Below are 27,999 nucleotides of genomic sequence, written 5' to 3'. Positions count from 1 at the left end.
TTAGGTTAACTGGTGTTCCCAAAATGCCTATCGTGTGTGTGAATGACAATTGGGATCAAGCTGGCAACCTGACCCGTTAAGTAACTGCCAAAGAAATGATGGATATCTCCAGGGTGGGGAATACACGTCGCCCAATGTGCCGGATGGCATGTAAACAGACCAAAATACCCCAAACCCCCAAATTATATAAAGTAATGACTATAACACCCAACTGCTTGGTAAAGTTGAAAGTAGTACTTTATTTCTAATTATGCTACAAGTTAATGGCAAAACAAACAAACAAAATCTTTCACCTGTTTTTTTTTGTACTTTTTTTAACCCCTGAGCACCACAATCCAGCTTTCCCATAATGCACTGGATTATCCAAACAAAATAAAAAGAGGAATAAAAGAAATGTTTTGAAGCTTCATACACAGCGAAAAAAAAAAAAATCTAAAATCTACCGTCATAGCATTGTGTACATATTTAACAAAGTAAACATAGTTTTGTAAGCACATGAGTGAATCTTTTTCTCTTTTTTCTTCTTTTCTTTTAAACATTCAACAAAATGATTTCATCTTTGTTAACAAGCTTTCTGATGGTGAACAGTTTCTTTAGCAAAAAGCTTTGGTTTTTACAAGAATCACACCGACTCATGTTCTCATTTCACAGTCAACGAATACTGAGAAACTGAGTTGCACAGACATCTCTGCAGGTTAGAGATGAGATGTGAAGTGGCAGCTATGTGAAAAGATTTAAACTGTGCCATTGATAAGGAATAAAAAAAAATGTAAAAAAAAAGATAGGGAAAGTCTGTTAGAGCGACATCACATTGTGACAGCTGTGTGTCGACTGTGCCCTGTTCAGAGTTCCACATATTCCCTTCAGTTTTTGTTTCTATACAGTGATTTTTTAAAAATATGGTTGTGATCTCATGTGATGTTGTGCCAAATTCAGGACACGTTTTTACATTCTTACGGCTATCATTTGTTAACCAAGGCCTGAACTGATTATCTAATCATGTTTAAATATATAATCTGAGCTATTTTTACTGCAAAATGTAGATTCAATTAATTTCAGATGTGAGAATCGATGTAAAAAATTATACATATATTTAATATCAATTAATGTAATTTAAATATTCAGCCTTGAATATTTTTTTTTATATTTATAGAGCACTTCTGCAGCTGCAGATCTCAAATTCAAAAAGTCTTTCTAAGAAGAAAAACAAGCTTTTTGGATTTGCAAAAAAAAATGTTGCAAATCTAATGAAACGTATGTTGGAAATATAATGATTATAATCAAGGCCAATGTTGTTTAATTTCATATGACGTTCATATATGTCTTTTTTTGTTGTCCCAGCATTTAGGGCTTAACCGTGACCATCTTAACACGGTGAATAATTTTAATTTTGTGATCAGGGTATCCGCAATCGGAAACCACACCTCTGGTCATGATTTAAGTTTATGTAATCCTGTGTATGCAAATTAGTAATTCAAGTAAACACTGGAATTAAACAATTGGCTAAAAACCACTGTGCATATACGAACGATAAAAAAATTATAAAAAAGAACTGGTTGTTATTGGTTGTAGCTTTTCCTATGAAGCTGCACAGACAGCATTTTGGCGCAGAATAAAATTTTTTGTGGTACACCAATGATTCGGATCATTGATATCACTTACAAATCCATGACTATTAAATAGCTCAGAATAGATCATGTAAATATAATAAAATCCTTCTGGCATTTCTTTTATTTTTCCCCCACACCTCAAAATGCCACAGTCAAAAATTTTACAGGCAATGCAAATTACACCGTTTCAAAGCTCCGTGTCGTCCGCAGACCTATATTTCTATATGTGTCGTGTTTGATGCTTGAACCCTAAACGTTAAACTTAAAAACGGGCGATTGTGGTCATGTTTGTTGGCACAGTCTTCAACAAATGAGGTAGATGCGTAGTAATATACTTCCCTTCTTTGGTATTATAATAATACAAAATAAGAAGAAAAAAAAATAAAAGAAAGTCCAGTGATTTGTTGAAACAAAAACTTTGATTTTCAAGTGGCTTCACAAGAAATAGAAATGAAATAAAATGAGGTATACCTTGTAATTCATCATCTATTACACGTATGTACAGGTACAATTGTGAGGTATCTGGCTGCTTTTAAAATATTTTTTTTTTTTTAAAAAAGAAAAATTGATCCATGGAGCTGCTGCAACGATGCAACTCAGGATTGGAAAAAAAAAACAGTAAAAATGAAAATTATTATAATAATAAATAGAATTTGAACTTATATGCTTTACAAACTTCTGAAAAAAAGGATAACAACAACAACAACAAATCCTTAAATTCTCCTTAAAGACAAAAATAAAAATGGAGAAAAAGCAAAGGTAACAAGAAATCAGAAATCAGACTTGACTCACAATAAAAGATATATTCTTATCAACTACTGTTTTGGGGTGTTTTTTAAAATTTTTTATCCCCATAAATGTATACGGTTTCCTCATATCAGGAAGTTGCATTGAAGTGCTCAGCCATTTTTCATCATTAATTCCTAACTACACAACCGTGACACGTACGACATGATGACTAATGCAGCTATGAGAAACCTACGTTGACAAGAATGACCATTTTTATAACGATATCAAATTGAATGAACACTTATAAACCTTGGAATTAAACTGAGGCAGAGGAGGTGTGAAAGACTGAGGTAACAGAATATCACTAAATACCAACGTATATCTGTTTTAGATAGAACTGACTCTTATGATTGTCCCAATATTAGTGGATTATGTGGCATCCAAGGGAATTTTCATGTTTGTTCATGTCTAATCTATTTCTTTTTTTTTTTTAACGGCAAAAAAAGAAAGCTCAAATATGACAAATAAAGTACATGTCGATCGTCCCTGACTATTTGATTCGCCCAGTTAAGCGGAATGTGCTTGGTCTACCACTGATTATATTCATTTGTACTTTAGTTCGATCATTCTTACCATTGCATATTTTTTTTCTGCACAGGCATCATCTAAACGAGATGACACCAGGAGAGTATGTGTGCACACGATATCGCAACGTTATTCATATGCTCTTTGGTATTTTGGTATTAAAGCTAGTCTGATTCACATGGAAAGATAAAGAAGGATTAAAAAAAAAAAAGGACAAGGTGTATTTTTCCAGTTTACCAGCAGATAAATCTTCGTTCAATCGTTCTGTCCACGGAACGACATGTCCCTCGTCCTTTCTGTTATCTTACACGTTCTTTTCTTCTTGGCACTGTTTCCTGGTGAGCCTTTTAAAGAAATGTTACTCAGAAGCGAGTCCTCAAAGCCTACACCATAAATATGTATACCGAACATGCTTCGTGAATGCTGCCAGGATGACACGTCATGGTTTTCGCAAAAGAAGTACTGTTCAGGAGATGCGCGGATCTGGGGAGGATGTGTAAAAAAGAAAAGAGTTGGAAATCACCATCAGAGGATACAAAAAGAACATAGAGTCTGGGGAGTTTAGCAGCCTGCCTTGCGTCTTTTGGGAAAAAGGAAGGGGGTGGTAGGGTGGTAGGTGATGGTGGTTTAAGGCGAGGCAGCCGGTCCGTGCGAGGAGGAGGAGGAAGAGGAGGATGAGGATGAGGACGGCTTGCTGTGATTGATGAGACCGGGGCTGTTGCTGCTCTTTCCCTGAGAGCTGGCATGAAGAGGACCTCGCTGGCTAGCTGGCATAACAGAGATGGCCGGCTTACGAGCAAACAGGATCCCTGGAGGCAGTGGGATAAAACGTTATCAAGCGACTTTCTTTTTAAAATTTCGGATACAGATTTTCATTTTATACATGTCAAAGTTTGGTACATTTTCCAGCATTTATTTGACCCCACAAAAACTTTCTAAATTGTGGTCAAATTTTAACTTGATGACTAAAAATGTTTTAATTGTAAGAATTTTATTTGATCAAATAAAGTCACATGTACAGTATGTCATGTAAGCTAAAATTAATAAATATTATGTCAATAAGAAAAAAAATAATTTAGTTCTTACTTTCAATTAATTTTAAGTAAAGTGGTAGATACAAAGAAGTTAAATAAATGCAAAGTCGTGTTTTTTTTTTGTTTGAATACATGTAAGTAATGTTGACTGAATATAACTCCCTCAATACTTGTATACATATCAAATCTTATTAATCAAGTTTTATTTAATAGACTTGACTTTAATTTATGTTACACATATATTACTAAACACTTAAATGTAATTTCGCTAAGGAATAGTTCTCCTAAAGTCTTCCTAAAGCACCTCTTAAGTTTTTCTCTCATTTTTAGTGGTTGGAACGGACGAGCGGGGAAATGAGGCTGCTGCTGAAGATTTCACATATTTGTTAACTGCACCTTCAGACACTTTGCAAACTTTTTTGACCATTTCTTTCATTCCATTTAATATGAAGAAATGAGGGGTGGTTCAAGACAATTCTTGATCATCCAAGACTTCACTTTACATCCCTTTTTAAATTATTCGACCAATAAAAAAAAAAAAAAAAAAAGGTTATCTTTCGAAAGTCAGACAAAATATTCACATCGAGAAATATCCTGGACTAGCCTAGGTTGACTTCTATCGCTACGTTTTTGACATCCATTATTTCCACAATGGGTTGGCCAGCATGATGTTCGATCAGAAACAGTAATTGATTCACAAAGACAGGACATTTAGCCGTGGTCTTTTGGTTCAATTGAAAAGAGCCCACTTTTAACTCGATGTCCTTTCTGGCAAAAGTTTCCCCGCACTTATAGAGTGCACTCCAATGGGCCATCTCCAGGTAATTACAGTCACTTGTTTGCCAGGCACAAGCACTGTATCCACCTTAAGCAGGGGCTTCTTCCTTTCAGGCACGAAAGACAATAAGCCCCATCGACCTGGCAGCAGCTGGATGCCAATTTCCAGATATTTAACTTTTTTAACTCTATTGGACTTGCCACTTCATTACGATAGATTTTATAGCAAAGACATCAAATTGTGTGGAGGACTAAACGCACGGGGGTGCTGCTATAACTTATTGAATTTCCTGCCCGCAATTACATCAGCAAACGGCCGCTCTATTTACCTGTGTAGACAACTCCATTTATTTCTATTGACATGTTGATGCTGCTAATGCCGTTGGTAGACAGGTTCAATGCAGTCTCTTGTCTGTCATCTGTCAAGAGAGGAGCCAGAGAGAGCAAGGGTGAGAAAAACTCAATATGAGCATTTATAAAAGGAACACAAGAAGCAAGAGGAGCGCGCCGCCAACTATTGGCGATAACTCATGAGTGACAGGATAAGGAGCAGTTTATTAAAAGAGTTCAGAGAGAAGGAGGGGGGAGGGAAAGAAAAAAAAATTACTCAAAAGCATGTCACATCCATTTGAACTTTTCAGTTGTCTCAGGAAACGGTACTACACTGAGGGTCTGTATTCTAAAACACAGTCCCTTTTGAACTCGATCTTACTTTGCCTATTCATTAACGACATTCAAACATCCATTAGGTTTTCTGATTGCAACCCTGACCGGAGCGAAATTATTCGTTTCCGTCATTTTTCCCGGACGCTACAGCTACAATAAAGTACGTTTTAATGTCTATCATTTCTCTCTCTCGTGTATCATTAAGGAGGGGCTCTTAAATGTATTTTCAGACATGGTTTAAGCAAATAACATTTAACAATAATCTTTAAATTGCAGAGTGTTCGACTGCATTACATCAAACTCTTCACTGTGGTATAGAATTACATCCCCCGCCCCCCATCATATGGTATATAAAACATAGTCTGTCATAATGATACAAAAGCAAACATTCGTGCAGGAATAACGTATTACTCATAAGAAAGAGATGCCGCAATCTTTTCAGACTCTGTCATTATGAAATGTATGCCTCGAGGTGGAGTCAAATCATTCTCATCTCCTGTGTAGCTAGACATCAGCTTTTCTGTTGTTCAACCTCTAGTATTTGTGTAACATCAAAAATATATGTTGAATTAATTGTATTATGCGTTGTAATTCTATACCACTTCGCAGTTGGCTAGTTTTTCATGCACCAGCAGAGAAAAGTGTCACGTGGATATTATTACTCTAAAATTACTGTATATACATATCTTTTGTCAGGAATAAAAGTTCCGTTCAGTTAATGACTCATTCCATATACAGCACATGACTTACAATTTACATTTAAAATGTATATTAAGACATTTTCCTCCTTTACTGGTCATTTATAGGTCTACATTTTAAAAAATATGAATAAATACATATATATATAAAATAAGAGTTCCCATCTCTAGCTACGTCATAAGGATGTCGAACTGCATTGTAGTCAGGGCCGTGTCAGCAACTTTGCAAGTGGTTAAAAGGCCAGAAACTAAGACGACTATGCTTTTTAACCTGTTATTATGAGAATATCTACTCTGTAATTATGGTTATGAGACAGATTACTGTATTTATTTTCGTTTCATAATGATGACATGAATTGTATTAATTCGTACAGTAGCAGTAAAAATGAAATTATACAGACTTATCTTATACAGGTCTTTTCTTTTTTCTCTGTATTATCGATTTTCTTGGTGATGCATTAAAATTTCCGGCAATGGTAAAAGAATCTACTTCACATTTTCATATGTCTTTATTATCATCCTTAAGTAGATATGGCATAAATAAGCAATCATTATCGATATGAATTTGCTTTTATAATGAAAGAGCCGTTCCTTACATGCACACATACCCATGTTGTTGAGCTTGATATTCATCGGCAGCTGGCTGGCCATGGCGAAGAGGTTATGTTGAAGCGCGTGCTGCATGATCCTCTGTTGCTCCTCAGCCATCAGCATCACCTTCTTTTCTGGGGGTTCTCCAGCCTCTAACTTCTCTCTTAACTGCTCCAAGGCGGCCGCCTGGACGACGGCTGCAGCCTGGGCGGCATGGGCAGCTTGTGCGGCCTGTGCGGCAGCAGCTGTGGCATGGTGCCCGCCAAGTGCCATGGGGATGCCTACTCGGTTAGTCAGGCAACTGGAGAGTATGGAGTCTTCTGTGAAACAGAGTGAAAGTAAATACTCAGATCCACTGAAGACTTTTAAGGGTTTGAGCCTTTGGGTCAGGGTTTAAAGAGTTCTGAAAGACATATAGATACTCGATGCCAAAAAACAATACTTCATAGTTATATAAATAGTATAAAAATATTTTTTTAATGATTATATTATTATTAAATTATTATAAAAAAGGCTAGAGAATGAATAAAAAAAAAATCTAAGAGTGCAATCTTTGATGAAATATTGGGGAAGCATAAGGGGTATTAGATTCATAAAGGCAAGTAAAAAGAAATAAATGTTAAATAATCATGCTTTTTGTTAAAATACCAAATAAATAAACATTAAAATTTTTTTAATGATGTAGACTAAAGTGTTTAAAGATGCAAACCCATTAAATTTAGTCTTATGTATACAGATGGTTGATTTTATAATGTTTTTATATATATATATATATATAACACTTTGGATAACACATTGTAGCATGCAATTACAAAATGGCTCACTCTCTATAAAGAAGCATCATGTGGTCATAGGAGTCAAACACAAAAATCATGCTCTGTTCTATTTTAACCCCTGTGATGACAAGCCTATAAATACTGACAGAGCTTAAAAAAGCCTTTGATCCTTTGAGGAATCTGTGTGTTTGTCTCTTTTTCCATATGGACACGTTACTGAATCACGTCTCTGCTTTCAAACGTTCCCACTGGTGCAATGCGGAAACTGGCAGCTTGGGCAAGAGGAAGTTCTGCAAGCTGTTTCCTGTCTGTACTGATGACCACCCAGGCGACAACAAGGCACAACAAGCTCGAGCACAAGGAGGACACTTCTTTTGTAAAGAAACTTTTTTTTCCTTGAATTTCTGACAGAATTCAATTGCAACTACTGTATATATATATATATATATATATATATATATATATATATAAATAATAATAAAATAAATTTTATTATAAATATCATTATAAACTCAAAATCAATACTAATTAAATACTCTTGGGACACCATTTGACACCATTTCTGATGCTGGCATTAAATAATCTTTAATAATTTAAATGTTATATATGTAATCAATCAATTTATTAAATTAAACTTAATAAATGTAATCAATTTATTTTGCAGAAGCTGTTTATACCATTTTCGTTTGCAGAAAGCATGCATGGGATATATATATGGGGCATATATATATATATATATATATATATATATATATATATATATATATATATATATATAAATTTTTTCTTTTTTTGTATAAATAGTAGTTTTTGAATGTTTGGCATGTTCAATAGCGCTACTAAAATAATAAAAAGCCATACAATGTTCATTAGATTTGTGTAGAATGTACCCATTTGTAATACTGCTTCGTTGTTTTTTTTTTATTTTATTTAGTTTATATACTCCTTGGTCTCGACTGCACCGGCTATGTAAATCCTAATTTCAATGTTTTTTTTTTTCCTTCTCTCTACAAACAACCATATAAAATATTTGTTTAGTACAAAGGCAACCCTTCTCACCTTTCTTGATGACGGGCGTGTGGGCGATTTGGCCCCCGTTGTGTGTTCCTATGCTGATGTGGGAGATAGGGAGTTTGGGTGAGGGCAGAAGGGTGGGGGTGCCCACAGGCGAGTAGTTGAAAAGGGCCGAGCCGTAACTCTGTCTGCGGCCTTCGCGCCGGTTGCTGTCGATGGCTGCCTGCAGCTCTCCCGGTGAGCTCAACCCCCGCTTTTCACATTCATATGGATAGAGGTACTTCATATACCTAAACAGAACAGGAAGATGCAGTAGTAAAAGGTTTGGAAATCTTAGTGATGTGAATCTGAAATCACTTAAAAGGACAGCTTTGGTTTTCCCGTGAGATGAGCTCACGACTGGGTGCAACTCATGACAGTTGAGTTCCTCAAATACTCACTGCATTTGTTTACATTAGACTGTAAGGAAATTTGGAAATGTGACACTGATGTAATGCTTTTTCAGAGTGTGAACAAGCTTTAAGTCACAATTCACTATATAAGAATTGTCTTTATAAAATACAACAGGCAATTAAAAGAATTCAATATTAAGTCATCCATAAACACATCACTTAACCTGCTAGTTTATTAACATATCAATTTAATATTATATCTAAATGTTAATGGGTAAAATAATTACAGTAATTTTTAATACACAACTAACAAGTTAGTGTTGAATTTATTGGCCAGTAAACATTTTATTTATATTTACGCACAATCAATTCCCAAAGAAATTACTTTATCATATGCTATTATTAAGAGCATAAATGCTTTGTACACTGATTAATGAGTATTACTTGTTTGGTCTCTTTTATTCACTCTAATCAGGTCTAATCTATACTTCTCAGTATTTTAAAAGAAACAATTGAATCAGACTCTTGTGGTCATCAGTGGATTGAAGATGTAGGAGGTTATCACACTCACTGGGTCCGGAGAGTGAAAGCTGCACTGGTAATCGAGGTAGGGAGGTTCAGACCTCTGGTAATCTCACGCCATATTTTCTTATTGATGACTTCCACTAAGCCACCTTTTTCGGTGACAAGCTTGTAGAGAGTGTAGAGATCCAACACCTGCTTGGCCATGATAGGAATCCGATTCACTGGAGTCCCTACAGGAGTGGGACACACACACACAGACACACAATATCCACAATCAATGCCATTAACTCCGGCTTATCGATGGGTCTCTCTGCCGCTTACGAGGCCAATCAGTCTGGCATAAGTAAAATGTCCGACAGCCTCGTTCCCCTACTTGAAAAAAAAAAAATCACTTTTAAACCGCTCAATCAAAAGTCTCCACTTGTGTGGTGGAAATGTATTGCCGATGTATTTCTGATCCAAAAAAATGTTCAGGAGTTGACAAAGCTTTTTAAAATCTATTACATGTACAAGTAAAAAAAAAAAAAAAAAAGTCTATTATTATTTATCACTTAATGCATATTATGTTCTGAGTAAGGAATAAAACATTTTTGGATGTTCTAAAGTGAGTTACTTCCATGCCAAAGTTAATTATAAGGAAAGTATTTTCGTGAAATCTTTCTTATACTACAGCAATTTATCAACATAAAAAACTAAATTATAAAAACTTTATTATATGCATTTATATTGAAATTATGATTAAAAAAATATTTACTGTTATCACTTATTTCACAACAGCTCCAAACAAAATTTCTCTTAATTAGACAAAAAAAATCAATGTTACAGAAAAAACACAAATTCATCCATCCTCAAGTCTTTCCTATATCCAAAAACGTAGTTACAGCTTACCACTTAGATCCAAAGTGTGACACTAAAGAGTCTAAATATCTCCTTGTAGAAAACTTCACATTTATAATAAATAAATGTAGACTATCTGCTATACCAATCATATCATAATCATCATTACTATCACTGGTAATGTTGCTACGAAAGAAACAATACTACAGTGGTGGCCAAAAGTATTAAAGCAGCGTATGTATTATATGTTATTATATGTGTTATAATGTCATGTTTTGTAGTTCTAAATGTGCACAAAACAGTTTAGTTAATGGATGGAAACAAATATATGTCAGAATTTTTACTTTCTGAAGCCGGGGTGTCCATCTCTGCACGAATAAATACTAAAACTATGGAATTCTTAAGTGTATAGTGAACTTCTATGACGGATTTCTGTATAAGATCTTGAGGAAGCGATCAAGCAGGCATGGATTGAGTAACGCAGACATCTTTTTGACTCGACGCCCAGCCGGATCCAACAGGTTTTTAAGAATAAATGACTTCATACTAAATATTAATTTCTGTATTTAATAAAATATCAAATTATTCTTATTATCTTTACTGTCATTATTTTAAAAAATTGTCAATGTCAATAAAACATTGAATATCACTTTTGTCTCAATACTTTTGGCCATCACTACATACAAAAGACCATATTGTTGTAAATAAAGCTATTATAATTTAAACAACACCTTCCAACCAATCATAATGAAGCAAGTGATATGGTAAATTTGTATAAAAGTAATTTTTCATCATAACCAGACTTGACAAAGTGACAGACAGTAATACTTCGTGATATGCCGTGCAGTGTAACAATAATTAACTGTATATTACAATGCCCTTTTCATCAATCCAAGTCAAACACATCATCGAGCTAGAGAACAAACTCTTATTCTACTCTCTGCTAGAAAAGGAATAATGTTGTTTTAATCAAGAAAACAAGTGTGGAAAAAAAAGAAAACTCTTTATAAATCTCGCCTGTCTGAAACAGCTTTGCATTTCACCTCCCGATTTCCCGAATACAAAAATCCCCAGTGATAATTTGTGCTCACTATTTAATGCCAGGTCATAAAACAGCGCCGAAGAGCAGTCCTTTGTGTGAATTGGAAAGCGGCTGACCTCCAGATAATTAACCTGTATTTTGCTGATAGAGTTCCATTGTGCCCATCGGATTTACCATAATAGCAATCAATACTCTGAGAAATATAGTGCAAACAACAGCAAGCGCAGCTTTGGCTATGAAAAGACAGTGGAGAGTAGAAGGATGGTCTACGGCGGTAAAAACACATCAATTAAGCCTTATAATTACGGCTTCATTTTGCCTCTCTGGCATGTGAACTAAGAGACACTATTTAAGTAAATGATTTATCTCTGCTTGTGCGCGGAACAATGATGGAATTACATTTAAAGTAGTAGCGCCATCTAAAACAATCAATTGCTATTTCGAACTTTTCACTTCACCCTGAACTGTCCATATATCACGTGCCATTAATGAAAAAAGTTAGCCAACTTCGTGTATTTTTCTTTTTTTTTCTCCTCGATGCAAAATTTAAACAGAGGTGAATGTTATAGTAGGTTTAGAGATATTAGCTCTGTTAGTGCATAGTACTTCACTAAAACTTATTAAAGACATTGCTACTGTATTTATATCATATACAGTGCTTTAATTATACAGGAGTATTTCCTAAGCTTTAATGTAGTCATGTCTCTCCTTAGGATTAACACCAGGCTCTAATTAAAGAGAGAGTTTACAGTTAAGAGGGAAAAAAACGTACTCTCTTCTTTTCGTCTAGTCCATTAAAACTCCTTCATAATACACAGCACCCAAAAGATAATCGTTAAAACAATTATTTATCCACAAATACAAAAGACTAATGTAAACGAGTATAGGGCGATAAATAAAAAATGGGCTTGACAAAAGCCAGCATCAGGCTAAATCTAAACCCAGACAAGGCCCTTTACGGCGAGATTTATGGGCACTCGATCGCCGGGGTGATGCATGCGGCCTCTCTGATTCCCTGAAAGAGATACAGCGAATAAAAGCCGCAATGAGCTTTTGTCAGGCCAAGCAACCTGATGTGGCTATGCATCATAATGACAATGAATGATTACATGAAAAAAAAAAGAAAAAACATGTCCTCAACGCCTTCCCCCACCAACCCCCGTGTTAATTGCTCTCAGAGAAATAATGTGGAATTGACGACGCGGTGAAGGGTTTTAGCTATAGTGGTGGGAGCCGGTCAGCTTTCTTTATCTGTAATGCATTTTCTTCTAACACTTCAGTGAGGTAATGGAAAGGTGGGGGATGCTTCCACGCTGCCACTCGATCCCGAAAAACACAGCGTGAGAAAGCACCTTGATTCACGTGTATACAACAGGAAATTGAGGAAACCAGAGGAGCTCATGAACCGAACAAGTCCCATGTGAATAAAAGAAAAACAGGTTGGTCTGCATCCTGAACAGGAGCTCTTAAATAAAAACGAAATCACATGCCTTTTTTTTTTGCACATTTGATAGCTAGGCAAAAGTCGTTACATGTATGCCACACTGAAACAACATTCATTTATGTTGGATACACACTGTCCTTTGTCCTGCCAGACAAGGTTATAAGCTGGTGTGGGTGTTGTATTACAGACAAATTCAATTTGAAAGAAGGTCAGATAATGTGGTGGATTTTTTTTTACAGCCAAAAAACAATGAACATGCATAGCAGTCATCCATTAATTCGTGTGAAACGGAAGAATGCAATAAGAATTATGATTATGTGATCAATGTGTCAATCATTTTACATGCCTGAAAGTTTAAAAGGTTTTCACACGTTAATCCACCCTTCCAGTCTAGATGTCAGAGGTTTTTTCATCACTTGAGCTTTCAGGACTGATTAGATTATGAAAATATACAGATTAAGATTATGATCATGGTCACAACTTAATCCATCCACCCATCAATTTTTTAGGACGGTTTTGACGGTGTAGGGTCACACGGGCCCGGAGCCGATCCTATTGAGCGCAGGGCTCAAGGCAGGGGACACCCTAAACAGGGTGCCAACTCATCCCAGGGCACGAGTGCAGATACTTACAAACCCAATTCGACATTATGGGAAATAATTTCCAATCAGCCTACACTGCATGTCTTTTGCCAAATGTAGGAAGATCATGCAAACTATCACAGACCTGAAGCAAGATTCGATCCCCCACCCTGGAGGTGCGAGGGCACAGAACGTAAGCTTCCATTTTTAATTTTCTTGATATAAATAGTAAATAATCACACTTTCGTCCTACTTCCATGTAGGTTTTCTAGCACTGTGGCCTTGAACCTCCTTGGTTTAAAGGGTTTGACCCTCACCCCAGGTCTGTGTTGTGCAGGTAGCTTAATCTTCCCACAGTCCAAAGACATGCAGACTAGGCTAATTGGCATTTCCAAATTGCCTGTAGTGCATGTTTAAATGAGTGTATGCATGCTTGTGCCCTGCAATGCCCTCCATCCAGCGTATACCCCCACCTAGTGCCCCAAGTCCCCAGGAATAGGCTCGAGACCTCCCGTGACCCTGTACAGGATAAGCTGTATAGGGAATGAATGAGAGGGTGAGTAAGTAGAAACTCAATAACAGGCATTTTCAAACCTTTCTATAATGGATAATATACTTTTGAAAAAAGGGGTATTTCCTAAAACAAAATGTACTTGTAAATGTTTCCTGAGGAATTTGGACTTTGTGACTTTTTAGCTATAAAGCTATACAAAAGTCCATGTATAGAGATTTCCTCAGATGATGTAATGATTCATCCTGAAAGATTCATTGTTTCCTGGGATTCTGTTTCTACTGACATTTTATTTTCTGTCTGTTTTCTTAAAATGACCTTTTCCCACACGTGCAATGCCACTTTTAGGCCAGTGTGATGTCACACACTCGTCCATTGGTCTTAAAGCCTAAATTTTATAGTTTTTTCTAAATATCTTGAGTACTTCTAAATGTGCAATGTTTTAGCCATGAATTCAGACAGATTTTTAAACGAGAACACTCTCACAGTCTATACTGCTTTATCCTGAGTACAGGGTCACTGGCTAGAAACTTAGGGTATGAGACAGGGTACACCCTGGACAGGGTGCCAATCCATTAAAGAGCACACACAAACACTACAGGAACACCATTTACATTTAGGCATTTGGCAGACACCCTTACCCAGAGCTACTTACATTTTTATCTCATATACATCTGAGCAGTTGAGGGTTAAGCGCCTTGCTCAAGGGCCCAACAGGGACAACCTGGTGGTCATGGGATTTGAACCTGGGATCTTTTGATTTGAACCTATGGCCACTGCCATAGCCACTAAGCTACCCCTGACCAGTTAGAGTAATCCTAATCTGCATGTTTTTGGACTGTGGGAGGAAACCAGAGTACCCGGAGGAAACCCAGCAAGCCTAGGGAGAACATTCAAATTCCATGCACACAGACCCCCTGATATAAGTAAAGTAAAAATACAGAAAGGATGTGAAACTTCTTATTCTTCTTATCTAGTGTGGCGCCACTGCATTTTGCCCAAAAACGTTGGATCTTTTATTTACATTCCCAGCAGGATAGCATTTCCACTTAAGCAATTCAGCTATATATTTTAAAAACACAACAGCCTGAACATCAGACTCTCAGGAAGGAAGGAAACGAGGGTTGATTTTGACGAACATGGGAACACCATGGACTTTCCTGAATGTTTCTGTGCCGAATCACCCTCTCAGCATTCAGCTAGCTTCTTATTCCCCTGTGTTGGCATTCAGGTAATGCAAAAGGTGTAATCCATTGACTCAACATAAACCGCTGGAGCGGCCCTGACTCTGGACAATTTATCGGTAGTGCTAGGTAGAAATCATGAATCACTCCGGGTATTTAGCGGCATACAATGGGCCGTAGCACCCGCATTGTTCCTATTGCTTAGATATCAGAAGCTGTAAAAGGGTTTATCTGACCAAGTTGGTGTCATGACTGACACGGGCATTCTTCAGGGTTAAAGGCTTAAAATTCTTTCAAGAAAGGGAACAATGCGAGGATTTACGTGTACAGTTCAAACACCTTACGTGTCCACGGTTCTCCATAATGTTGCGTAATCGAGGTAGAGTGTACTGTAAGTAAGACGTAGATGTTAAAGTAGATGACTAACCATGTTGTTGCATGAAATGAAACATTACATCATGCCTGTTTTTTTTTTATATTATTGTGATGTAGCCTGGAACGTTTGAAGTATTGCTTACATGTCAATATTTATACTTAATTGTTCAAAAGCTTTATTTTATAATTAAATTATGAGAGTAATTTTGTTTATTTTGTGAGAATTTAGTTCATTTTCATTGTGGTCACCATCTTCCAATGTAATGCTATTCTACAATGGACATTCTGCTACTTGCTAATATTTGTGCCAGTAGCATTAGCTTCTTCTTTGCTCTTTCTTTGTTTAAAAAGGTTGATGCAGTAGTGCTTTAGTATTTCAGTCTGTCCAGCTGTGTCAACTTCTCATCTGCTCAAACAGATCAGCTTCCAAAGCTTACCTTTTGTTACTAAAACCACCATTAACAACATTACACCCAAACAAAACTAGCTAGCTAAGCTAAGCTAAATCTCCTTCACTTGCATTCTCTGACTTGGATTTCTCACTAACACGATAATAAATAAACAGTAGCTGGGAAAGGGTGAGTGAGAAAGTAAACTCTTGCTCTTTTTTATGTTTGAGATCACTGATAAAGATGTTTTAGTGTAGGCTCTTCCGTTAATGCTAAAACGTTTGCCCCAGTTTCTGTCTGGAGGATAAGTGAACGTGTGTGCCTCCTAACAATCATCGCTTAAACACAGATCTGTTTGTGTTAGGCCGCCTGCCATTTTGATTTGAAAACAGATACGGCCATCTCAATCCACACGAGGCCGCGTGACAAACGAATCGTGTGTGGCAGGTTATGATTGATGATGGCAGGGGCTAAGAGACACTAGGAAGGCGAGTGACCTTTGAGCCCGGGCCAGGCCTATAGGGGCCGATAGAGTAAGTTCACTTTCAAGCCTAACACAGCAGGGGAGCCTCGGAATGGCATTGATTTTTAATGCGAACCCGACAACCTGAAGCTGGGGAGATTTAACATTTTTTTCAAAGGTTTGCATTTTCATATGCACCCTGGCGGTTTCATAGTTCTGTCATTCCAAACTCATAAAAAAAAAAAAAAATCTGAATGAAGAGGTTCTTTCAATGGCCAATAGTTTGAATTCTTCAAAAGGATTCTGTGTGAAATCTACACTGAAAAACAAAGCCGTCTGAGAGTGACAATAAAAAAAACCTTTAGGTTAGACTGAACCATTGTCTTGAGACTTGAAATATATGAATAAATTTTTTTTCCCTTTATGCCATACAATATTAACAGAGTTTAAAAGAGGTTCCACCTAGCAACCTTTAAATCTGCATCAGAAACATACTTATTTAGTGTGACCTATTCTTAGATTTAAATACTGTATAATTTTCTTGATTAGTAGTACACATTATGTGCGCCGTTGAATTTCTCGTAAATGAGGGTGTAAAACTGATTGACATTTACAGAAGACATCAAGCACAGTACGTTGATGAGACTCTTAACCGCAGTAAGGTATTTGAATGATGCAAACAGTTTAAAAAACACCCTTCTTGTGAATGACAATTCTGGCTCGGAACCCACTGCAGTTGTTCTCGCGAACATTCAGCGAGTGGGGTGTATCTGATTTGTGGGAAGTGTATACACCAACATCTTGCTGGAAGTTATTGCCACATCCCCTGTACATTCCCACATGTTTGGGCCATTAAAGTAGTTCCTGAGAGGTCAGTGTTTTTGCAAGTGTAAAGTAAGAAGTCTTATCATGGCTCTGGTGTACTAAAAAAAACTTTCTAATTTGATGGTATCCAAGCACTAGTGAAACACTGGGATTAAGTGTAACAGCAGATAAAGGGCGTTTTTACTTTTATAACCGTGTTCTGTCATTCTGCACAATCAAAATGAAAATTCATTACAGTGCACCTTTTGTTTAAGCCATATCTGGAGTAAAGATCGTGCTTGCTGTATCTCTTCTTTAACTGTCATTTAAGAAATAACTCATTTGAACAGACCAGTTTGTCTCGTCCTACTGCAATCTAATCTCCAATCTAATCTTAATCCAACTTATCTTTATCTACTGCATTGTAGACTGCTTATCAGGGGACACAATCAGCTCTGCTAACACACGCAACATAGCACAAGCAGGGGTTAAATCAAATGTCTGTTCAAAGGAGTTTCATCTTTGTGTTACTTGAATAGCATGGGCGACTTGGCTCTGGGACAATAATCATATCATAACATAACATGATGCAATAATAATAATCATCATCATCATAATAATCATAATGATTATAATTAATGTAATACAGATGCACTTTTCAAATCTTGTTTTGTTATCTACTTGTACATGCTGGCATATGTGCATGGTTAGTCAAAGCAATATTTTTTAAATGTGCTTTATAAAGAAAGCTTGTTTATGAACGTCACAAATTATTAAATCATTATTTTAAAAAATTTATTACAGGTATTATACTTATAGTCAGAAATTTTGGTATTTCCATTATGAATTAATGTACTATTTGTCAATAATTCAACTATTTATTTGTTTAAATACTTTCGAGGTGCTAAATAAATACACACTCTTAATGAGATAATTTGTGCCATTATTTGCTGTTAGCCAAGATAACTAAATATTTACATTCCAAGTTTAAAATTGTAATCACAATATGTATAAAAAAAAGCATTCAAATTGTGCAGCCTTATAATCTAACATCCATTATATTAATATTAAAAACTCTGTATAACAAACAACTTAACCAATCAGAACAGCACTCCTCCACTGAAAAACCCTGCTTCAAATCTTATACTGTATATTACGTATAAATCATAAACACATCTTAAATGCCTATGATACCTGGATTACACACTTCACTGGTGTGTTATGCTGCACTGAATGAATAAGATGATGAGATACAAGTTTCCCAAGAATAAAAACGTCCTGAAGGTGATTAAAAAGAAGCCTGCATAATACGACGGCATCATGAGATCAGATTGTCGTGTCTTCCAAAAAACACAACACACCTCTTTAGATACACAAGTTGACAAGCTTACCTGCTCGAAGAGTTGAATTCTACATAAATAATAAGCTTGGTAAACTGACTAATTCTGTGGCAAGAGATCAAAATATTAAAATACCAATGCTTTAAAAAAAAAGCAAAAAAAAAAAAAAACTGGAAAAATACTAAAATAAGCACATTTACTAATGTTCGGAAAACGCCATGTGGGAAATGTCATTGGAAAATGATGCAAATTGCTCTTGAACTCTCTTTGATCTCGCTGCTAATTTGGTTAATGCTAATTATTGATAATCTGCAACCGAAAAGGCAAGCAAAAAATACAAACAGAAAACACGAAGAGAAAGTGCCTTTTTATTCTGTCCATGCAAAACATTTCTATTAATTTTCAGCACTTTTGCACCGATGTCTTTTTAATTATATATCCAGACCTTCTATGTTCGAGAATATTTTTTCAAAGAGAAGTGTATTATGAAATACCTACTGATGACTTAGTAAGGAAACAATATATCATTACAAGGACATCAGATTTAGAGTGTAGGTCCATTTTCCAAAATATTCTTTTAATTTTTATAATCTTCTTGACTTTCCAGATATAAACAAATTAATCCTGATATATAAGGGTTAATCCTCAGTTTTGTGTTCTGTAGATTCCTAATGACTCTATTGTTCAAAGACTGGGAGACTGCATTCTAATTGGCTATTTCAAAATCTTTAAGGGTTCTACATTTATCCTAAAACTGATCTTTGATGAAGCCACTTAAGCCATTTGTTGCTTTGCGGGGGTGGGCAGGGTGTGTCTGTATTTTTTGCATTTCTGGCCTTCAGTCTGCTTGCCATTTGCGTGCATTGCTGTTGTTTTTACTCATTCGGGATTACTTGGGTCATAAATGGAGGTGCTGTAGCCTAAAGTTTACTTCCTGGCTGGAATAAGAATGTAACAGGACCTGCATCTGGTCCCTGTGTGTGTGGAAAGCTATTAATAACCTTAGCCAGAGGGGGCTAGATAACAGTTGTGACAACACCAAACACCATTCACTTATCCGTGATAACCGTGCTCAGTAGATCAGTGATTATCGAAAATGCCTGATATAGGGCTTAAAATAAGAGGCTAAACACAGCTTCTAGTTAATATTTATACTAGGATGTTCTTAAGATGGTTGTCGGATGTCTAGGGCAAGTTAAGCTAAGCTGAAACCAAATCAATATAACTTGACTTGATGTAAACTTGTGAGTTAGAGAAAATAGTCCTGGATAATGCTGGGAAAAGAAATTAAGGCGGATTCAAAGTTACATTCAAAACTGTTATTTTCAAAACATTCCTTGTTCAACGTTTCTGTTTAGATAAAATACAATAAATAAATTGAATAATGTTTATGGTCTAAGCAGTGCAGGTCCAAAAATTACCTAGCACACACACACACACACACACTGCATATCGTAAATATATTTAGAAATACTTACTTAGTCAAGCTGCAGTGTAACTAACACTGGCTGTGGTTATAAATTAGAAAATGGCATCTTATCATGTTCTGTCACATATAGCTGAATTTAGCTTTGCTGACCGTGAACGTTGCTAAGACTAGCAGCAAATTAGTGCAGCATTTTAGTATAAAAAAAAACAGTTGATGCCATTTTGTTTTGTGCATACTTGATTCTTAGTGCATGCCTTTGAAAGTCATATCTATTAAAGTTTATTCAATATATATTTCTTAAAAAAATTTTTTTTTACATGATTCCATGAATTCATTTTTGAATGATTACTCTTTTAAATGCTAATTGCCCTGGAATGTTGCTACTTTATAACAGTTTAAGCAAAAACAAACAAACAAAACAAAACACTCTGATGTGCTCTCAACATATCTAGTATCATTTCTAAAATAAAAAAATAAAATTAAATTAAATAAACAAACAAACAAAAAAGATTTGAGAAAATCTAATGCTATCAGTGGTTAAGAAAATTCTTTATAATCACTAATCCACCAAGAACACATTAACAATTACCAATACCTCTCATATTGAAACGCATACAGAGGAGAGGGGTGAAAGATTAGAGTTAAAGTTGGGTTAGAGTTTGTAAGTTTTCTTAGTACATGTGCATGAAATCCAAATATACTACCACTGGAAGTTTTCTTAAACGTCATGTCGCAAACTGTTTTATTGCTTTTACATCACAACTTGATTAATTATCTGATTAATTAAATAATGATACACTATATTTTTACACATTGATAGCATTTTTTAAATTTCTGGACTGTCCATGAAACAAGTTAGTTTCTGATTTCATTATTTGAGTTCACATAATTTTTTTTTTTTTTTTTAAAGCTGTAATTTGATCTTCTCTAGAACACAATGATCTTTCATGACTGCCAATAGATATGTGACATGTTCTTCTAAAACTATGACTGCATCGGAATAGGACCCACGGTGTCACTCAGTGCACCACAGACCACATATTTCGGAAGGTTTTCTTGCAGTAGAGCATGTTTGTACTGTTGACACACCTTCAATATAACATTTATCTCCCTGGCACCTGTCACTGCCAGAGTACACACAGGCCTTAATTCAGGAAAGCCACAGAGAATCAACAGGGTGGACTTGACATGGGAATGTGGAATTACATGTCAATAGCGAACATGGTTGACGAACAAAAAAAAGCATAGCAGTTGGCATTCGATCTTGCCAAACCCACTTGATAAGCAGGTAACTCAAACAGGATAGCGAGTTGAATAACAGCACGCACATCTCCCATTAATCACCTGACACACAAAGCAACATATAATCTGCCCAATTCAGAGCTGTTAGGCTTTAGGGAAAAGAAAAAAAGAAATCTGCCCCCTTAATAAAAGGCCATTCATATAATTCAGCTATAACTTACAAGTCAGATTAATACCAAATGACAATGCACCAACTGAATGTAAAAATGGGTTTCAGCATGTTTCAGTCATATACATTAATCATTTAGGCAGGCTTAAATCCTAAATAATATTAATGGTCATATGGTGCATATTTGATCTGTAATATTCAACAATTAAAGCAGAAACAAAGATCATGTAACCTGGAAATCATAATAATTTTTATATGTAATTAGAATGTTTATTGAAAAAGAAAATAATAATAATAATAATAATAATAATAATAATTATTATTATTATTATTTAAACAAGAGTGATCAATAGAAATTAAGACAATGCTTTAAAGTATATATATATATATATATATATATATATATATATATATATATATATATATATATATATATATAAAACAACTGTAGGTGTAGAATGCTGTAGGTGTAGAAAAACAGTTGCCAAATGAGGATTAACACTGATGTAAAAATGGGCAACATGATCTCATTTTAACTGATAACATTGATAAGAACATTATCTCAATATATTGTTTTATTTAAAAAAAACATCTGTCACCTTAAACTTAAAAATAACTTTTATATTTCCGTTCTTTTCCGTTCGAATGTTGTATGTATAAATATTTAATAGCATGTTTTAGATATACAATCCACCTTTCACCAATTCATATTTTTACATAAACAATTGTACAACAGCTATTATAATTATATCATTTTAATTATAATACAGATTCAAATTGTATAATTTATAACTATAGGAAGTTAAGCCTGCGGAATTATTTGCCTCATTATTGTATTAATAAAATATATCAACGGTCAATACTGTGTGTGATGCTAATGCACCTAAATAAACACTTTTATAATTATGTTTTTTTTTCTTTTAGCTTTGAAGAGCTAGTTTCTATAGGCGCATAAAGGCTCACACTAGCTGATATTTTGTCTTTCTGCATGACCTGATGTGAAAGGATCCAATCCACTCCCACATATTTATGGCATGGAATCACTAGACAGAGCGACTCCTAACTGCCTATCTCTCTCGGATTAGCCAGTGGCGAAACAAAAACAGCGTAAGCCATAATAAAACCAAGCCCCGCATTCCCGTCATCAGAAAATTTCACCAAAGTGCTTGTTTTGCCCTTATCTGTGCAACTTTTATATTTCATGGATTTTCATACAATACCTAATTTGCACATTGTTTAAGTATGATTGCTACAAAAAAAAAAAAAAACATTTAAAGGCAGGCTGTAATAGAAGGTTTTTTCCCCCCAGGGGAGCAATGAAGGAGCATCACCATCACTTGCCATATCTATTACCACTCTTTATCTCATGCATTGACTAGTTACCACAAGTCACATAATCAATTTGCAAGTAAAAATGTACTTATAGACACTACTTCAGCATAAATCATGTCACAGTTGCCGTGCATGCATTTAGAAATCTAATCCAGCCTAAGAAGGTCATTAGCATGAAGTAGGAGGAATGATTCAGACAGATGGAGGCTAACTCTTTAAATTGTCAGGGATACAAAGCTGTCATTAATGGATTAAGTATTGCCTTTACGGTTCTCACCCCCCCACTCGTTCACCTGAAGGAATTTACAGGAGCACTTACTAAACGCTCACAGATCCGCGAGCTAACCATCCCGAGCATGTGCTCAGCACCTCTCCGATGAGCATGTCCCAACTGATTCATGTTAGCCATGTACATTTTTATGACGCCTGTCCACAGGTTGTGTCAGGGATGTAAAACTACTGAGGATCTGAATTCCAGTTCAACTGGTAATGCTGTTTAACTAAATCCCAATGACCTCATTCACGCACTAAGTTATATTTTTTTTCTTTGTTTGTTTTTGCATTTGCATCTGTTAGATTGTAACTCGAAACACATTAAAATTGTGAACGAGTTTTATGTAAGCAAATGTGTTAAGGTGCGATATTAAATAGAAATAATCCACAAAGGAGGTAGGGTAATGCATCCCTACAACGGGTTACTGTTCCCATCCTAATGTGAATTATTCTCTAATCCAGATGTGCTTTTTTTCTCTTACTGCCATTTATCAATAGTTTATTGTCAATTTATTAATGATGCCATTTCTTTTACATTTAGCTTAGGTTGTTACTTACATCATTTATTTCATCACCAGCTTCCCTTTTTTCTCTTGAAATTCAAAATAATAATAATAATACCAATAATAAAAAAAACACCCACAGCTTATCATATTACTGAAGGCGCAAACTCATCTGTCCTGATCACTTTCCCATGGCGGGTCATAACTTCCATAAAGGTGAAATAAAAGAGAAAGCTTCATATTTGTTTATTATGTGGAGCACCTGCCATACAAGCCCCTATGTATGAGTGGTACCGGAAAGAACAATTTTGGATTGTGCAGAATGACAAAACACAGTTATAAGAGCAATAACTAATTTATTAACTAACTAATCCCCTGCTGGTGCCACAGTGGCTTGGTGATTAGCAATGTTGCCTTGCACTTTCAGATCCCGGGTGCAATTCCTGTGTCAGTGCGATTCCTGTGTCAGCTTGGTGGATTTCCTCCAGGTTTTCTCCCACAATCCAAAAACATGGAAGGTCCTACTATGGCCGTATAAATCGGAATAAATACAATGGTCACCATTGGCCTCCACAGTCCCTCGTTGGTCTACAGAGGTTTCTAGATGGATGGATGAAATCCCCTGCTAAACTAATGCACTTGCTCCAGCGTTTCACTAGTACTTGGATACCAGCAAGGTAGAAATTTTTCTCAGTATGCTCAGTATGCTGGAGCCAAGTCTGAAACGCCGGCCTCCCAGGAACTCCCTTAATTGGCCAAACATGTGGAAATGGCTTGTCAGTGATAAAATACGTATACTGTACAGGAAGTGTGATATAGGACTGTACAAGGGAAGTGACAATAACTCCCAGCCGAGGTCCTGTGTAAGTGCTGCACAGAATGTCATTGGTGATCAAACCAGGCCATTTTTTTTTCCAATAAAAAAAGCCCAGAGCTTTAGCACTGACGATGACCTGAAGCAGTCAGTCCGATCATGGCTCCAGTGTACTAAGAAAACATTCTACCTTGATGGGTTCCATTCATTCATTAACTTTATATACCACATATTCTGCACAGGGTCTGTGGGAGGAAACCAGAGGACCCAGGGGAAACCCATGAGGCAAGAACAGAACCCTGGACCCAGAAGGTGTGAGGCTACAGCGCTAATCACTATGCTACGTTATCGTTTTCAAAACTACTCAAAATTAAAGTATTTATTATAATATTTAAAAAATCTATGCTAAGTCTTTTTGCTGACTTATTCCTTCTGTGTAATCTGAACACTACCTTTCCCCTATATTGTTTTTATTCCTAGGTTGCCTTTTCTCATATAATATGCCTTAAACTCCATCACAGGGAGATAATAGCAGGATGTTATCCTCCACGCCTGGCAAGGTATTTCCTTTTGGGCCATTTTTATAATCTTAGTACAATTACTAAAAAGCAACAACTGCAGCTGATGAAGCAACATTGTTTTATGAATCTAAAACCAAGGCTTAGGGAGGAAACGCAGACCTGGTATCACAACATCATCTTTACATTCCTAGCTTTTTATTGAAACAATTGACCTCTGGTATTTATTGTTCATTCTATATTCAGTTACTATTTTTATGACTCGTTGTTGTAATAGATGGTGCAGCAAAAAAAACAAAATATATTTAATCACTTCCATGAGACAACACGTTAGCCCACAATATAATGCGAGGGGGAAAAAAACATCAACTGAAAGCTTGTGACCATTTCAATTAAGAAAAAAAGGTAAAGGTCACTTTTGACTGTTTCATGTGTGATACTATGCGCATGTGCATATACAGTATATATATACTGTTTTATATATGTAGTATAGTAGAGTTTTTTATGTTCAGAAGGACATAGATACAGACTTACCTCTTTTTTGCATGAAACTGAAGAGGTCATCGAGAAATTCTTTTCTTTTCACATCATCGTCAAGCTCATACAACTGTAATAACCAGAAAGAAAAACAACACAAAGCTTTTTAATGCAATTAACAATAAAGATCATATTTCACTGTTTTGTATCTTATTCATGTTTTAGTTGCATATAGTGTCTTTCACATGATGGTTAATAGTTTGTATTGGATTTTTTCTTTTGGGAAAGACAGACTCCATGTTGCACGATTCACCTTAGAAACTTCAAGAGCTCAATGAAAATTTGCTTAAGTAATTTTTTTTTTTTAACCAGAAACCTCTGAAATAGGAGTGAGTCATGATGATGCAATCTGTATTAGTGTCTACTATATTTAGTGCTTTAAGTATTCGTATATCTGTACCTGGATTTGAACGTAAGGTTGGTGTGGCTCTAACCCTTAAAACTTGCAGTTGGTGTGACATCATCAGATTTTACCATATATACGGCTTTTAATTGGATGTTAAATTGTCAATTAAGAATACAAGAGATTGTCAATGTACTGAAGCCTGAAGCCTATCCCAGGAGACTTATGGCACGAGGTGCTGTAGACCCTGGACGGGATGGCAGGGCACACGATTATTTACACACTACACATAATTTGGGCACGCCAGTTAGCCCAATCTGCATGTTTTTGGACTGTGGGAGGAAACCAGAGCACCCGGATGAAACCCAACAAGCACAGGGAGAACGTGCAAACTCCGTGCACACAGACCCTAAGGTTGGAATTGAATCCAGGTCAAAACCACTAATCCACCATGTCAGCTATCATAATCTTATATCATATAAAATAATTTATCGAAATAGCTTAGCCGTTTACATTTCTCCTATTATAACATTTACACCTCTTTCCCTTAGTATCGGCACATCCATTTCGTCGCCCAATTCTGCCCTATTCACCAGGTCGAAGCCTTTTTTTTTTTTTTGCTTCCTGAAAGAGTAGATTGTAACCTGATGGAAATACGCTGCTCAACCTTCCATTTCAATAAGTCCCTTTCCATGTTACCGGGAGTGCAGGTCGATAGATGAATACAGAAGGATGACCTTTGAAAACAGCAGGGCACATGGAATGAGGCCCCAGAGATAATAAGTGATCATTTAGAAGTGTATTAGCTGTCACCAATCTTAAAGGACCGATGCAATCGATGCCTCGCAGAAAAATGTCTTCGAGAGGCACCTTTCAAAGGTGAGAAGAAATAATCAAGGACTGGGTCTCTTTCAGAAATATGTAAGCAAAATGCAAAGTCTTTGCGGAAAGATTTCTATTCACGCGGAAAACAATAGCGCCTGTCAGGAGTCTGTGCTTGACAAGTCTCTGGCATGCTAGTCTACCAGACAAAATAGTTGACAAGCAGAACGTTACCAGCGAAGCGCGAGACGTATGAGGCTAACTTGAAAATCCTGCATGTCTTGCTGCCGATGAATAAAAACAGATCGAAAATACAAGTCTGGTCACAAAGGTTAACAGTAACAGTTAATACAATTTAATTACCTTTAATTACACGCTGCACTAAAACCAAAAAAAAACTAAATGCTTTCTGAAAAAACACCAAAACATTCTATTGTTCGTCTGTCAATTAAAATCGAATTTCTGCATGACTTGCATTTCATACCTCTTGCATGAGGTCAGATTTCGACGATATTTAGGATGAAGGTGATGTTATAGGTACTCTTGTGTTTGAGGACGCCAGCTGGCCAGAGATGAAGTAATTACGCCACAAGCTTTCAATCCATGTGTCATAATATGTTCGACCACAATACCCACAACATTGCTTTAAATATTAACCAGTGGAACATATTGTACATTAGGCTTCTGGTTCCTCTTTCCAGTAGCTCATTATCATGTTTATATTAAACTTGTTTAGAGCAATCAGTGTGCATGAGCAGCTAAAAAAAAAACACATGCAGTTTTTTTAAATAAAAAAATAAAAAAAGATATGCTACTTCATTTCATATCAAAAATGACGATAAGCATCAAATGCATGCTCTTTATACAACAAATCAGATACGGTTGAACCGGTAGCAGTTTACAACACTGTCAGATTTAAAGTGTAGACACAACAGGGGTGCTTGGATAAAAAAAAAAAAAAAAAAAAAACACTTGAGGGCAGCAAGTCTTAATGTGTGAGCTGATCCACTCACACATTGTGTCTCGTTGTCTGTCTGTGCATGTGTGTGTGTGTGTGCGTGCATTTAGAGACTACAACGAATGTAAATTATTCCTCGCGGACTTTTTTTTGTCACTGTGTCAATCTCCTTGAGCTCAAAACTAAGTGGTCGTGCTCAGACTCGACCTTGGGTGGCTGCTGTTTTGTGCATGTGCCGACAGAAAATGTGCATGTCACGGAAATTAGAGCATTTAGAATGCACGGGTTATTAAATTGTAGTGAAATATTAACTTCAGTAAGATTTAGGTGAAGCGAGTTCGGATGTTTTGAAGGTGCCGGCGACGACAGGCGTATCATCTATCAGGTAGTCATGTTCGACTTCAGCTCAGTGAAATATATAGAGAAATGTTTCTTTTTTTTTTTGCAAAGGTATTGTTATCGCACGGTTAAATCTCCCTCATGCTCCCTCTGCAATGATTTCAGTAGAGGGAGCTCTTTGCAATCATTTAACAAGCATTTTTATTTGTTTTGAAAAGTAATTTATGGTATAAGAGAGACTATTAGAAGCCAAATATCCATGAGCAGCAAAACAAGTTCTTTATAATTCTTCATACGTTAAGGCTTGCACATGATCATATTATAGTTTATGCTTCATGTTTCGGACTTATTAT

General features: G+C 36.0%; 1 protein-coding gene across 5 annotated transcripts in view; it reads right to left on the bottom strand.

Moving 5' to 3' along the window:
• Positions 1 to 224: 224 nt before the first annotated feature.
• The window catches only part of arid3c (AT rich interactive domain 3C (BRIGHT-like)), a 64,367-nt gene continuing 36,592 nt past the window's right edge, over positions 225 to 27,999 (bottom strand). For 2 of the 5 annotated variants that reach the window (XM_053481136.1, XM_053481139.1), the window contains 6 exons: positions 25,182 to 25,254; positions 9,444 to 9,627; positions 8,526 to 8,770; positions 6,696 to 7,010; positions 5,065 to 5,154; positions 225 to 3,733 (listed from right to left, as the gene is read on the bottom strand). In XM_053481136.1, coding sequence (XP_053337111.1) covers positions 3,552 to 3,733; positions 5,065 to 5,154; positions 6,696 to 7,010; positions 8,526 to 8,770; positions 9,444 to 9,627; positions 25,182 to 25,254 — 1,089 coding nt within the window. In that variant the 3' untranslated portion in view covers positions 225 to 3,551. The remainder of the gene's footprint in view (positions 3,734 to 5,064; positions 5,155 to 6,695; positions 7,011 to 8,525; positions 8,771 to 9,443; positions 9,628 to 25,181; positions 25,255 to 27,999) is intronic. The other 3 variants (XM_053481138.1, XM_053481140.1, XM_053481137.1) reach the window with 2 other exon arrangements.

The sequence above is a fragment of the Clarias gariepinus genome, chromosome 21 (genome assembly GCF_024256425.1).
Source record: "Clarias gariepinus isolate MV-2021 ecotype Netherlands chromosome 21, CGAR_prim_01v2, whole genome shotgun sequence".
NCBI classification, from domain to species: Eukaryota; Metazoa; Chordata; class Actinopteri; order Siluriformes; family Clariidae; genus Clarias; species Clarias gariepinus.
Note: the sequence above shows the minus strand (reverse complement) of the source record. Positions and strands in the feature narration are given on the sequence as shown.